The 12,487-nt window shown below is 48.9% G+C and overlaps 1 protein-coding gene across 2 annotated transcripts in view; it reads right to left on the bottom strand.

Annotated features, from left to right (window-relative positions):
- The window catches only part of PLXNC1 (plexin C1), a 155,442-nt gene that overhangs the window by 19,404 nt on the left and 123,551 nt on the right, over positions 1 to 12,487 (bottom strand). For both annotated transcript variants that reach the window (XM_060412507.1, XM_015094600.3), the window contains exons 22-23: positions 7,187 to 7,364; positions 4,708 to 4,811 (exon numbers count right to left, since the gene is read on the bottom strand). In XM_060412507.1, coding sequence (XP_060268490.1) covers positions 4,708 to 4,811; positions 7,187 to 7,364 — 282 coding nt within the window. The remainder of the gene's footprint in view (positions 1 to 4,707; positions 4,812 to 7,186; positions 7,365 to 12,487) is intronic.

The following is a 12,487-nucleotide window of genomic DNA, read 5'->3' as shown; positions in this document are numbered from 1 at the left end:
CAGCCCTTGGATACCTAAAAGAGGCTTCCCTCTGATGAAGGTAAACTTCTGCTGCCTTCAAGGAGTATTGGCCTTAAAGGATGTCAAAGAAGGATCAGACGTAAGGAAGCATTCTGATAAACTCACAGACGTGAGATTCAGCGTAAGATCTGAAGAGAAGTCGCCCTTTTGAATTTGACATCAGAGAAGATGACTACCAGAATTTCTCCTAAGCTCTCCAGCCAGCCTGCTTCAGAGGCTAGGAGTGTGGGCTGCAAGCCTGGCTCTGAGCAAGGTGACCCCTCTGGCGCTGAGCAGAGGCACAGCCTCTGTGCAATCCCTTTTTCATCTGCTTCCAGCCTTGGGGCATCAGTGAGGAGAGCTATGGGAGTGTGGCCAAGTTTCTTAGCCTGCCTGGGCCTCAGGATGAGAATAATGACAGTGTCTACCTCACCGGGCTACAAAGAGCATGAGGCAGTCACTGTTCGTGAAAGCTCCTAGGACAGTGCCCAGCACACTAAAAGCTCTCCGTTTTTCTGGTAAGTAAGAATCTAAAGTCATCCGTGCCATAAGAGACCCTTAGAGACAGTCCAAAGATGCAGTCCACAGTCTGTTACAGATGCCACACCTGACTGGACAGACCACTGACCTTGGGGACGTTCCTCTGAACTTTAAATGTCATGTGAGTGACAACTCTGGTGTTAGCAGTGACCACTTGAGCACTGGCACGCTCCCATCAGGAGGAACGTTCCTCAGCAACACGTTGGTTAAACATCTCTTCTGCCCTCAAAACCTCACAGCTCAGAACGAGAGGTGTGATCTGTAGAGCACACTTCCTGCTGGACACAACACCTGCCCTGCAAACTTGCCTGCCCAATGGCTGGATGTGGGTGCAGTGAGAGGTCACACGGCAGGGGCGGGGGCAGCTGCAGAAAGCCTGGACCGGGAGAGACCATCCTGCCACAGTCACATGGGACCAGCCGCCCACATCCTCTATAGACTCACACAGACATGCGCGTTGGCTCCAGAGCACAGCACAGCCCCCTTCGTAGTAAACACACACAGTGGGCAATAGTGAAGGAGGCATTCGGGAGGGTTTAATTATAGGCGAGAAGATGCCTCTGGCTTCATGGGTTTGTAAGGGCGTCTCTCCACCCCTTGTCTGCACAGGACTGAATGAGACTGGAGCAGAAATCCCTCCTCTTTCTGATAGAGAACGAGGGGAATCAAAGCACCTTCGTCACAGGTTGTGTGAACATCAATCACGTCTGTGCCCTCCAGCAGTGCTGGGCACCGGCTGCCACTGTCGGCAGTTGCTGCCACAGTTGTGCAAAGCAACTGTGCTGACCCCCAGGGTGGGCCAGGATGCCATCCTGCTGGTGATAGGGCAGTGCTGGTAATTTGGGGCTCTGGAGGCTGCATCGGACCCATGAGGCGCTATGTTCTCGCTGCACCTTCATGTCCCTTCGAGAAATTGGTTCTTCAAGAACACGGACAGTAAATCATTTGGAGGAGACCAGCTACACTCTGTTCGCCCTGAGGACAGAACAAGGCGAGAGAAGAAATGGGCTCACACTCCAGCAGCAGGGACTTTGTTTAGATAGGAGGAGGAACTGGCCTTCGCTAAAGATTAACTTGAAAACCTCACTAATTTGGGCTAATTGGAGGGAGGTGAGTCTGAATCACTTAAGACTCCAAGTGAGATCCTATTTTTAAATGAAATATAGTTTTTCGCATTCAAGCACTTACAGTGACTCAAACGAGAGTGCTTTAGTAAATGAATAAGAGTGATAATTAGCGCCCTGTCTCTTTGGAGGGAAATACAAGTTCCAGGAGAAAATTTTTCTTTAATGAAAGGGCAAAAGGAAGCTTTAGCTCAGCCCTGTCAAATGATTCCAAATTTTGACTGTGCTGTAATGCAGGTGTAGATTTAGGAGGCTGGATATGCGATAGTCTCTGAAAACCAGGGCATGTGTGATGGTCCAGGTACAGAGGGCACGGGGCCATTGACCTCCCCAGTTTCCTTCAAGCTCTCTGCGTTTATTTGCCTTACGGCTTAGCTCTTTAAACACAAGGAGAATCCTTTAAGCCCTTGTGTCCTAGTCTTGTCATTTATTACCACCATGTGGCAACGCTAGGGTATGAGGCCAATAAATCATTGGGACGGGAAGTGACTACAGGCCAGATTAATTTCATTATCATCCTTAAGCAGATCGGTGTCTAGCACGGCCGGTGTCTGCAGTGAAGACTGATGTCCCCTCTCTCCTGACAGTCTTCCCCTTGCCTTGCAGACAGCGGTCGTGGATCTCCCCTCTCCCTGCTGGAGTGTCTTGTCCTGCCTTTCCCTGTTAATGCCAGTGAGTGGCCACACCCTCTTCCTTTGGGGCCCACTCCATGCCACACGGTGGCCAGGGGACGCTGAGAAGCCTGACCAGGGTGGGCCAGCCCTCCCTGCACAGATGAGCAAGGCGAGCACATGGGTCAAGACCCCAAAGGAGGGCATTTGTGGCTGTGTCTCTGCCAAACTCACCCAGACAAGCCCACCACCCAGAAACTGGAGGCGGCGGCAGCGGCCAGGTGCAGCTCCCAAACGCAGACTGAAGGCGGAGTAAGCCTGATTCTAATTTTCCCAGCCCTAGATTTCCTCTGGAAATCTTCTCCAAATGTGGCCCACTGACAGGAATAGGTACTTGCAGAAAGTTCCTTGTGCTTTATAGAGTTTTTAAAAACTCGAAAGGCACTGCAGCTTTTGGCAAGATGGTACCAAGGTTGGAAAGTCTAAGATGCAGAAGGGCGAGGACAGGGACAGACTGTTAACCTGGCACATTCTCTGCAGAGCGCCCTCCAGCAAAGGCTGCAGAGGTAACACCGACCCAGGGATTACCCAAAGCAACAATTTCTCGCCCAGCTCTGAGACCCACTCAGCCCACGAGCCCAAGGCTGAGGGGGTCCTCTGCTCCTGGTGGCTGTCCAGGAAACCCTGGCAGGGACTGGTCTCAGATTCTGTCTGGTTGAGGGGAGTGCCCGCCCCAAAGGCCTTCTTGGTGCAGACACGTCTCCATGGGATTTCAGCCTTGAAAGACGGGGCACTACTCTCCACGGGCCTGGGAAGCTGCTCCCCTGCTTCTCCAGCTCCACTAGGGCATCTGTGCATCTACCCAGCCATCCCCATGCCTTCCTGACCCCTCCCCCGGCCAGTATCTCTCCCACCCACACAGCTCACGGAGTGCACCTTCAGCCCATATCAGAGTACAGCCACTCAGCCCATCTCTGAATTCATCTGCTTGCCTCATTTTCCAGAGCCACAGTGTCATTCCTGGTCTACATTCCTTACCTGAAATCCTTTGAAGAGCCTCCCTGTTGGCACCTCCTATATCCATGCTCCACACACAGCCACAGTCATTTCCCGAGACACAAATTTCTCCTGCTTAAGGTCCTCCAATGGTGTCCCACTGTGCTGGGCATAATAGTCAGACTCTGGACGAAGCCGCGGGGCCTGCACGGTCTGCACTTCCCCGCTCTCCTCCCTCCCACTTCTCTGGCTTTCTACTGTGAGAAGCCATCCTGTACTGGTTAAGCCATGGGCCCTAAAGCCCAATGATTCGGGTCCCAACTTCTCTCTGCCACTGAGTGGCTACCAACTAGCTCACACTTCCCTGAGCCTCAGTGTACTCATCTATAAAGTGGGTTAGTAATAGTCCCTATGTCATAGGACTGCTATGGATAGAATTTGCAGAAATAAAGGGAAAGGCTGAGAACAGCAACTGGCAAAGGCGAGGAGGTCCACACACACTGGCTTTTACTGGCTCTCACTGCCACCTGTGCCCCTCTCCAGTTCTAGCTAGTCTTTTAGTCTTTCTGCGGAAGAGCAAGCATGCGCCCCTTCCCTGTTGGGAATGTCGGCCTGGTTAAAGTTCTCACTCTTCAGGTCTCAGATGAGTCACCGCTTCCTCCAGGAAGCCTTCCTGGATGCTGTGAGTCATAGCACTATTAAACTGTAAGATGTTGCCTCCCGACTTGGCTCCTTTTTCCTTTCCACCCCCAACCCTGGTCCCAGGGCTGTAGGCTCTCTGAGCTCAGGGACCTAGTCTTTGTTCCACTTGCATGCCATCCCAGCTCTTACTTAGCACAGAGTGGATATTCAACAAAGATTCGGGGAATTTACTGAATGACTCCCAGGATCCCGTGGTGTTCAGGAACCTCCCCTGCCTCCCCTCCTTGGTTCTGCGCACGCTTCTCTGGCACTCAGCTCTCTGCTGGGTCAATGTTCCCGTCACCCACCTCAACACTCACCCAGTAAGTGGGTCAGAGGCCAAGGAGGTATCACTGAATATTCAAACAAACGGGAAACATAAAACTTCTTCAGAAACAAAGGACGCTACACAGAGGTCACCAGGTCAGTAATGAACAGCGGTGCATCTTAGAACTCCCATAGCTTTGTTCAGTGTCAAGCTCAACACGCCTCTTCCACTGAACAGGCCGGAGGATCTGGTAAAGGTGAAGTTTCTGACCTAAACCACAGGATAGAGAGTGACTGGACCCCATGAAAATCGCAGCTCCAGGAAAGGAGATCCCAGACCACGAGCAAGTAAGGAAAATTCCTACCCCTGAAACAAGCAATCTTCAAATGATTCCAGAAAACTGGTGGGAATCTTGTAATTTTCAAAGAATTTGCATGGTCCGGACAGGATCTAATCCAGTTTGGGCCGGGGATGCCCTTATTCTTACCTCGTAGTGGCCAATGGTATTGAGCTTGGTGATTCCGTCTTCGAGAATCACAGAGGAGCTGTCAATATCCAGAAGTTCTTTGTGTCGTGTGCCCACTTGAAGCTCTGGGAAAAAAATTTTTTTAAAGAGCATTTTGTTTTCTTTTAAAATGACACTGAGAAATGTAACATACTACCATGTCACTTTCGCAATTACTTACAGGAGACACAGGTTCGATCCCTGTCTTCTGTAAGTAAGACAGGGTTTGGGAAGATCCCCTGGAGAAGGAAATGGCAACCCACTCCAATATTATTGCCTGGAGAATCCCATGGACAGAGAAGCCGGGCGGGCTACAGTCCATGAGATGGCAAAGAATCAGACATGACTTAGCAGCTAAACAATAAAGCTAAAATAAAGTGGTTGTGAAGGTTTGGAGATGTTATCAGCCAGACCAGTAGCCTGCGTTCTCTTCTGTTTTATGTTTAGGGCTCTGATATGTAAGATCACTTTTTCCTGAAGCTTTTACTCTGAGGCTAAGCCTGGAAATAAAGCCAAAGGAAGACAAAATAATGCATCCTGAGAAAGATTAAACTCTTCAGAAAATTCCAAAAGCAAATCTGCATGCCCACCACCCGTGTGTTCACAAGTAGGTGTTCTGGGAATGATCTGCCCGTCCCCGGGTTGGGTGGCTGGTCGGCTGGCACCCCGGCATCAGGGCTTCATTTCCTTTAAGAGGTCACCAACTTGTGCCCGAGGGTTAGAGTGTGGCCTGTGGGTGTGATTTTTTTTTTTCATTTTGTGAACCTGCACCATGTTTTATTATATTCTAATGTCAATTCAGAACCAACATTTAAAGATTGGAAGATTGCACATAAAAATTAGGACTTGTGATTTCTCTTTTGAATAAAACTGGATCATCTGGTAACACTGATCACACTGCCCCCTTACCTGGCTGCTGGCCTTCACCAATTAAGTTGGGTCCCACCAGTTCCCATTATCCCAGGTAGGCCGACACCCCTTACTTATGATGGCCTCCTGCCCCTCTGGGGATCCGCCTGTGTGAGTCTCTGCTCTGAGAGGTCTCCACGCAGCTGCTTCCAGTATCGGATTTTAATACAATTTATGGCTGGTATCTAAGGATATGCCTTAGTTTTCTGAGGCTAGCCAAGGAGCTAGTTTGGAACATCAGCAGACATGCAGAAGCCACTTGCCATCAGACTGTAACGGGAAGCTCCCAGGGGGCTTGTCCTGCTCCCTGTCCCACCCCCCACATCAGAGGCCAGGACACCTGATGGGCAGAAACCCTGGATGGTGTGAGGATGGTCCTACGGGCCTGGCAGCACCAGGACTGAGGCCACGGGGCCATTTCCCCACGGGCCTTGGCTCCAAGGGCCTTTGCAGTCAGAGTGACACTTGAAGACGCAGGTCCAGGAAGCTGATGGTCCTGGGTTACGTGACAGTGGCCAGACCGGAGCTGCTCTTTGACCCCGCCTCCAACCAAATGAGCTCACACGATCTTGAAGGGCCCACAGTCCAGCCAACAGAAGGAAGCAGAAGACAGGTGGACGAGAGAGCTTTAGAGGCCTCGCTTCCCTTGAAGCCAGGCCTTGGAACTGCTATACATTTGCGTGGTTTCACTCATGGGGCCAGACCCCGCCCCCAGGTTTCTCTCAATGGCCCTTTAGCAGGGGTTCTGCCTTGCAGGGCCAGGTGGGATGAATTTAATTGCCTGCTTAGTGGAGGCTACAGCTGCACACGCAGGAGAGATGAACCTTGTTACGCTGTCTGTCACCGCTGCGATTTGACTCTTTTCTCCCTATCCCATTATCTGCTGTAAAATCCCACGACAGTCTCCTGGGAGGGCTGCGTGGAGCTCAACTTTAAAATGTTGATGAACATTTGAGTGAAGAGGAGCCCTGTTAGCTCGCTCACGCATATGCTCGCCTTTGCAGTATACCAATAGAGCCCGAAAATGAATTCAGAGCAGATGCTGCTTCGTGGTGGGGGAGGATGGAGACTATACTTAATGCAGGATGCGATTAGCAGAGAGGAAGATGACCTTTCTAGCCTGCTCGGGTTCACACCCAGAGTCTGAGCCACCCACTAATGACACGCTCGGTACCACAACAAACAAATCAAACGCCAACATGAAATGCAACACATACAGAAGGCCTGAGGTTGACACCTTTTGTACTTCTTGATGCAAGGTGAACTCACTGGGTCTCAGGGTTAGCAACCTCATGAATCTGATTTACAAACATTTTATATATATATATATATATTTTAAAGAACAGCTTCTTTGAAGGATCCTGGTTTTGTAGGATAATACTTGTGAGAGAACAATGCAATCTCCGGGTCCCTAGACATGCCCTCTGGGAACATTCCAGGCTAGTAAGCTTCAGCAAACAGAGCCACAGCTACATGCTGGGGGCCCAATGGGAGGGAGGGGAGGTGGGAGGGATGCTCATCAGGGAATTGGGACAAAATAGTATTGCCTTACCAAGTCCTATTTCATTCAGCTGAAGTCCATAAGGAGAGCCATTTTTGCTTAGGAATGCTTGGAAAATCTTTTCTTTGGCTTGACCTATGGTATCGCAATCAAGAACGTTGACTGATATGTTCCGACAGACATCTGCACTCTCATTTTCTGGGATTTTTTCAAAGGTGACAGTTAATGCCTGCAAGAATACAAACAGGTTTCCAAGTCTATTAGATAATTGCAATCTGAAAAGCATTCATAAAAGACACAAACCTTGGCAAGTCCTACTAATACTTCTGATAGCACATTAGCAAATACCATATCGCGTTGTAGCCACTTTAATCTTTTTTCCATAATCCATTCTTTTCAGGGATAATGGAAAGGAAAACAGAAAGTTACAACTCTCATTATAGAGCAAGCATTGAATAAATATATTTGAGGGTAAAACATACATACACACATAAATATTCTAAAAATGGTGATTTCTAATTTCATCTTCCAAAAAGAAAAAAATATATTGGAAAAGTTTCACAGTAGATGAGGGTAGACTGGGGACTATCTTTTTTATTAAAAGGACTACAGATCTTAGAAGCAAAGTTCCAGGTGACAGGAAAGGTTATGAGGTCTCCGTATTGATCACGCCAGAGGTCACTTTTTAACATGCAGCAGTGATTATGATTACTTTCCTCTCCCCCTCCACTTTCAACCAGCTTCAGCCAGGCAGTTTCCTGAGCTCTCATTAAAACACCGAGATCCCCACTCTGTGCTATTATTCCTGCATTAATTACTTTACAGTTCAGCGCCATTACTTATGGTTTTTGTCAGTTAACATTCTCCCCGTGCAGCAAAACCTCAGAATCAGCCTAATGGGAGAAGTAAGGCCTTGGTGAATGTGTGAAAACTCAGAACTAGGGAATATTTCAAATGGAACTTTAAAGCCATTTCAGGTTTACGTTGCCTAAGAATAAACTGATCTGAAACAACAAAGTTACATACTTGGGATCCCCAGTGGAGCTGATTCAGGCAAGTGCTGAGTGTTTTGTAACCAGCACAACACACAGTTCAGATTCTAAGGCACCCTGGGAATCGTGGAGCCAGATGACCTGGTGTGGTGGCCGGCGTGCAGTTACTTTGAGTTATTGAGCCTGGATACAGTGAGGGCATGTAAAATGATTAGCTGCTGGAAATGTTTAGAAGATGAAAACACAAATAATGTGGTAAATGGGGAGCCTTAGGGTTAACTCAACTTTAAAATGGGTGTAAGAATAGGTGAAGTGAAGTGAAGTGAAAGTCTTTGTGACCCCATGGATTATAGTCCACCAGGCTCCTCTATCCATGGAATTCTCTAGGCAAGAATATTGGAGTGGTTTCCATTCCTTTCTCCAAGGGATCTTCCCAACCCAGGGATCGAACTGGAGTCTCCTGTATTGTAGGTGGATTCTTTACCATCTGAGCTACCAGGGAAGAACAGTATATAAGCATAGCACTCGCCCTTAGCATTGTTATTGAGATTAAATAAAGTAACTCAGGACATCCCTGGTGGTTCATTGGCTAAAACTCCACACTCCCAATGCAGGGGGCCAGAGTTCAACCCCTGGTCAGGGAACTAGATCCCACATGCCTCAACTAAGACCCAGTGTCGCCAAATAAATATTTTTTTAAAAAAAGATAATATGGGTCAAATGCTTGGCATTAGCTGGGGTGCTGGGAAAGGCTCAATGATGATGATAATAGTAAAAGTAACAGGCAGATTATTATTTCATGTAAGTCATCACTATGATTATCGTTAGTATCAGTAAACCTTCACATGGAAACAGAGGCAGCTGGCCTTGAGCAGCTGGGACCCTGACTCCACCGTCAGGGTCTCTGCCAGAGTCAAGAGCAAGCCGCCTGGAAGGAGAAGAGGGCAGAACACCTGCTCGGGGTCAGCTTCCTGGTTCAAGCCCAGTTTACCAGTAACTAGCTGGGCAACCTCTCTGCACCTCGGATTTCTCACCTGTGAAGTGGGAACAACAACAACTGCCTCCCAGGGCTGCCAAGATGATGAACTGAATTAATCACATCACACTTAGAATGGTGTCTGGCTCAGGAGGTAGCACTTAAAGACCCCAGACGAAGCTCTGCGTGGATGGGCGGGGGGTGCTCAGAGGCACTTTTACTGCCTTTACATCCTCCCCCTACAGTCCTGCTCACAGTTGTGCAAGAGTAAATCTTGGTCAGGCCCTCACCAAGAGACTGAAACTCCGAGTACATGCCGGCTGGAGTCGGCGGTGGTCTCGGTCTGGCCTGTGAGAGCTTCCCTTTCCTGAGACAGAGAGCGGCCCCCTTGACCGTTCTCAGGGCATATCCCTGTTCTGGGTCCGCCCCTCACCAGGCAGGGATGCAGGACCCTGACCCCTGACCCACTGGGCAGGTGAGAAGCAGCAGGAAGGGCGAGAAGGAAGCCCAGAGTCCTTTTCTCACCTCCCTTTTTAGTGACATTTACTGGGCTTCCCTGATGGCTCAGATGGTAAAGAAAATTCCTGCAGTGCAGGAGAGCCAGGTTCAATCACTGGGTGGGGAAGATCCCCTGGAGAAGGGAATGACAACCCACCTCAGTACTCTTGCCTGGAGAATTCCATGGACAGAGGAGCCTGGCGGGCTACAGTCCATAGGGTCACAAAGAGTCAGACACGACTGAGCAACTAACACTCACACTGGCACCCTGCCAAACGCACTTTCAAGACCTGCTTCTTCTAATCTTCCCAGTATCCTGGGGCAGAAGGGTGCTGTATTATTATAATTATCCCCACTTTCTGAGTGAGGAAACAGAGGCCTCGGCCTCTAGGGAGATGGCGTGTGAGTGGTGAGTCTGAGGTGGCACCTTGAACGCCTCAGCTTCAGTCCCTCGCACCCAGGGACCCTCCCTCCTCCTCCTCCCCATCCCACCTACAGCCCAGGAGCCCTCTGAACCACCAGCAATCTGTCTTAGGTCAAGCCACGTCCAAAGACCTAAGCTGCGTTTCCCGCACACACAGCGTTCCTGGAGGGGCTGGAGGGGCAAACGGCAGCCTTGCCCTGCACGGTCGGTCGGAGTGGCCTTGCCCATGCCTCCCTGTGTTTCTCCAGCTGGCCTCCTCCCCAGTAGCAGCAGGGGTTGTGAAACCCATGTCATGGAGCTTCCAAAGGTAAAGACAAATGAAAAGCCCATTTTAATCAGAGCTCCAGCGATCCCAGCTTGTTTAACAGTTTCATAAGTATTTGTGAAATAACATCCTATGACTACCTTAAGGGCACTATTGCCTTCAACAAAAACACCTTTTTATAGACAATAAACATTCTTCTTAAAAACATAACCAAAAGGGGAAAAAAAAAACCCTTAACTGGATATAAAATCATGTAAATCCACCACTGCTTCCACAGTCAGATGGGTGGAAAAAGGTAAAATGGCATTTTATAGAGTCCATGGGGAATTCAGAGAGTAAATTCAGAGACAAATTGATTTGTGTTCATTTTTTATGCCACTAACGCTTAGTGCTCCAACAGCAGTTTCTGAATATGCAAGTGTAGCTGGGGGACCTCAGAGCAGGCCCTTCCTCATAATCCCATCCCCCGGCTTGGAAAGCTCATGCTGGGACTCTGCTTCTCAACACAAAAGACTCCCCGTGGAATCTCCCCTTCAAAACCCACTTCGCCAGAGTCCTTCATAGAGGCACAATGTTAGGGGCCAGGGCTAGGAGAGATCTTAAGACAGGGTTCCCAACCCCAGGGTCATGGACCAGTACTGGTTGTGGCCTGTTAGGAACCGGGCCGAACAGCAGGAGGTGAGCTGGGGGCAAGCTAGTGAAGCTTTATCTGTAGTTACAGCCACTCCCCATCGCTCGCTCACATTACTGCCTGAGTTCCGCCTTCTGTCAGAACAGTGGCAGCATTCAATTCTAGCAATAAAGTGCACAATAAATGTGATGTGCTTGAATCATCCCCAAATCATCCTCTGCCCCACCCTGCTCCTGGTCAGTGGAAAAACAGCCTTCCATGAAACAGGTCCGGGGTGCCAAAAAGGAGGGTAACAGCTGCCTTAAGACATAGTCCTCATTCTCAGATGATCCACAACACACTTGAGAACCAAAGCATCACTTTTGAAACAATATTCAGTCACCAGATATGACTCTTCCACTCTCAGGACGTGTTCAGAGAACTCAAGCAGAGAGGACAGGAGGGCTGAGAGCCCACGGCACTGGCACCGGGCCCCCTGGATCATCCCCTTCTGCTTCCTAGCCGTGGGAGCATGGGCAAGTCCTCTAGCTTCCTGAGTCTCAAAATTCTCATTGCTCCTATCTCCAAGAAGTGACAGGATCACTAAATCAAGACAAGTAATAATAGAAAATTAAGGAGTACTTCCTGTGTGCCAAGCACCACGGTAAATGATGTGTATTAGTATATATAAACTCATCTCAGAAACAACCCTATGACATAGATTCTATTATTATCCCATTTTCAGATGAGAAACTGAGGTACAGAGGGGTTAAGTACATTGTAAAAGATCCCCTGGCAAGGAAAAGGTAGAAGCAGGCACTCGAGCTCCATGTTCTTAAACATTTGCTGATCCTGCCTTTCAAAATTTGAAAATGTTTTGAAAAACAAGCACAGTTCAAATCTATGGGGTGGCAATTAATTTTCAAGACACACAAAAGGCTAAAGTGCTGTAAAATGCACCTGGTCTCGTCTCCAGAAATCTGTCCCTCTGTTGAGAGGAATACTCTGGCTATGAAAGTGTCAACAAAGCTGGGGCAATAGATATGGCTGGCTATTCATTCAGCAGCCATTTTCTTCCTTCTTTGCTAGACAAAAGCCAGGTATCAACAGCAGTGGGTCCAGTCTAGGTTAAGAAACACGACTGGTGGTGACTCTTCTCCTCATTCACCAGGGACTGGCCATGTGACCCAGCTGTGGCCAATGAGACATTAAGGGAAAAGGTTTCTGCAAAAGGGAAGAGCAGTGCTTAGAGCTGTGGCAGCTATCTAGTGACTAAGAGGAAGGGCCAAGAGGAGCATGGAGATGGTGACCCAGAGCCCTGACACTGCTGAGCACAGGGACCTGCCTTGTGGCTGCTTACCTCCAGATTTGTGGCTCTGAGATGCAACTCCATGCTTTGAAGATTTCACACACCATTAGTCATATTTTCTCTTACTTACATCTGTCTGCATCTGTCTTACATCTTCCCCAACCTGACAGAGCTTACTTTGTTGATGCTGAGGTTATAAAGTCATTCATTGACACCCATCTACTTGACACATACTGTGTGTGGGGCACTGCAAATGTTCACAAATGGAAGCTAGCACT

Source organism: Ovis aries, chromosome 3 (assembly GCF_016772045.2).
Source record: "Ovis aries strain OAR_USU_Benz2616 breed Rambouillet chromosome 3, ARS-UI_Ramb_v3.0, whole genome shotgun sequence".
NCBI lineage: Eukaryota > Metazoa > Chordata > Mammalia > Artiodactyla > Bovidae > Ovis > Ovis aries.
The sequence above is the reverse complement of the archived record's forward strand: the minus strand, read 5'-3'. Positions and strand labels throughout refer to the sequence as shown.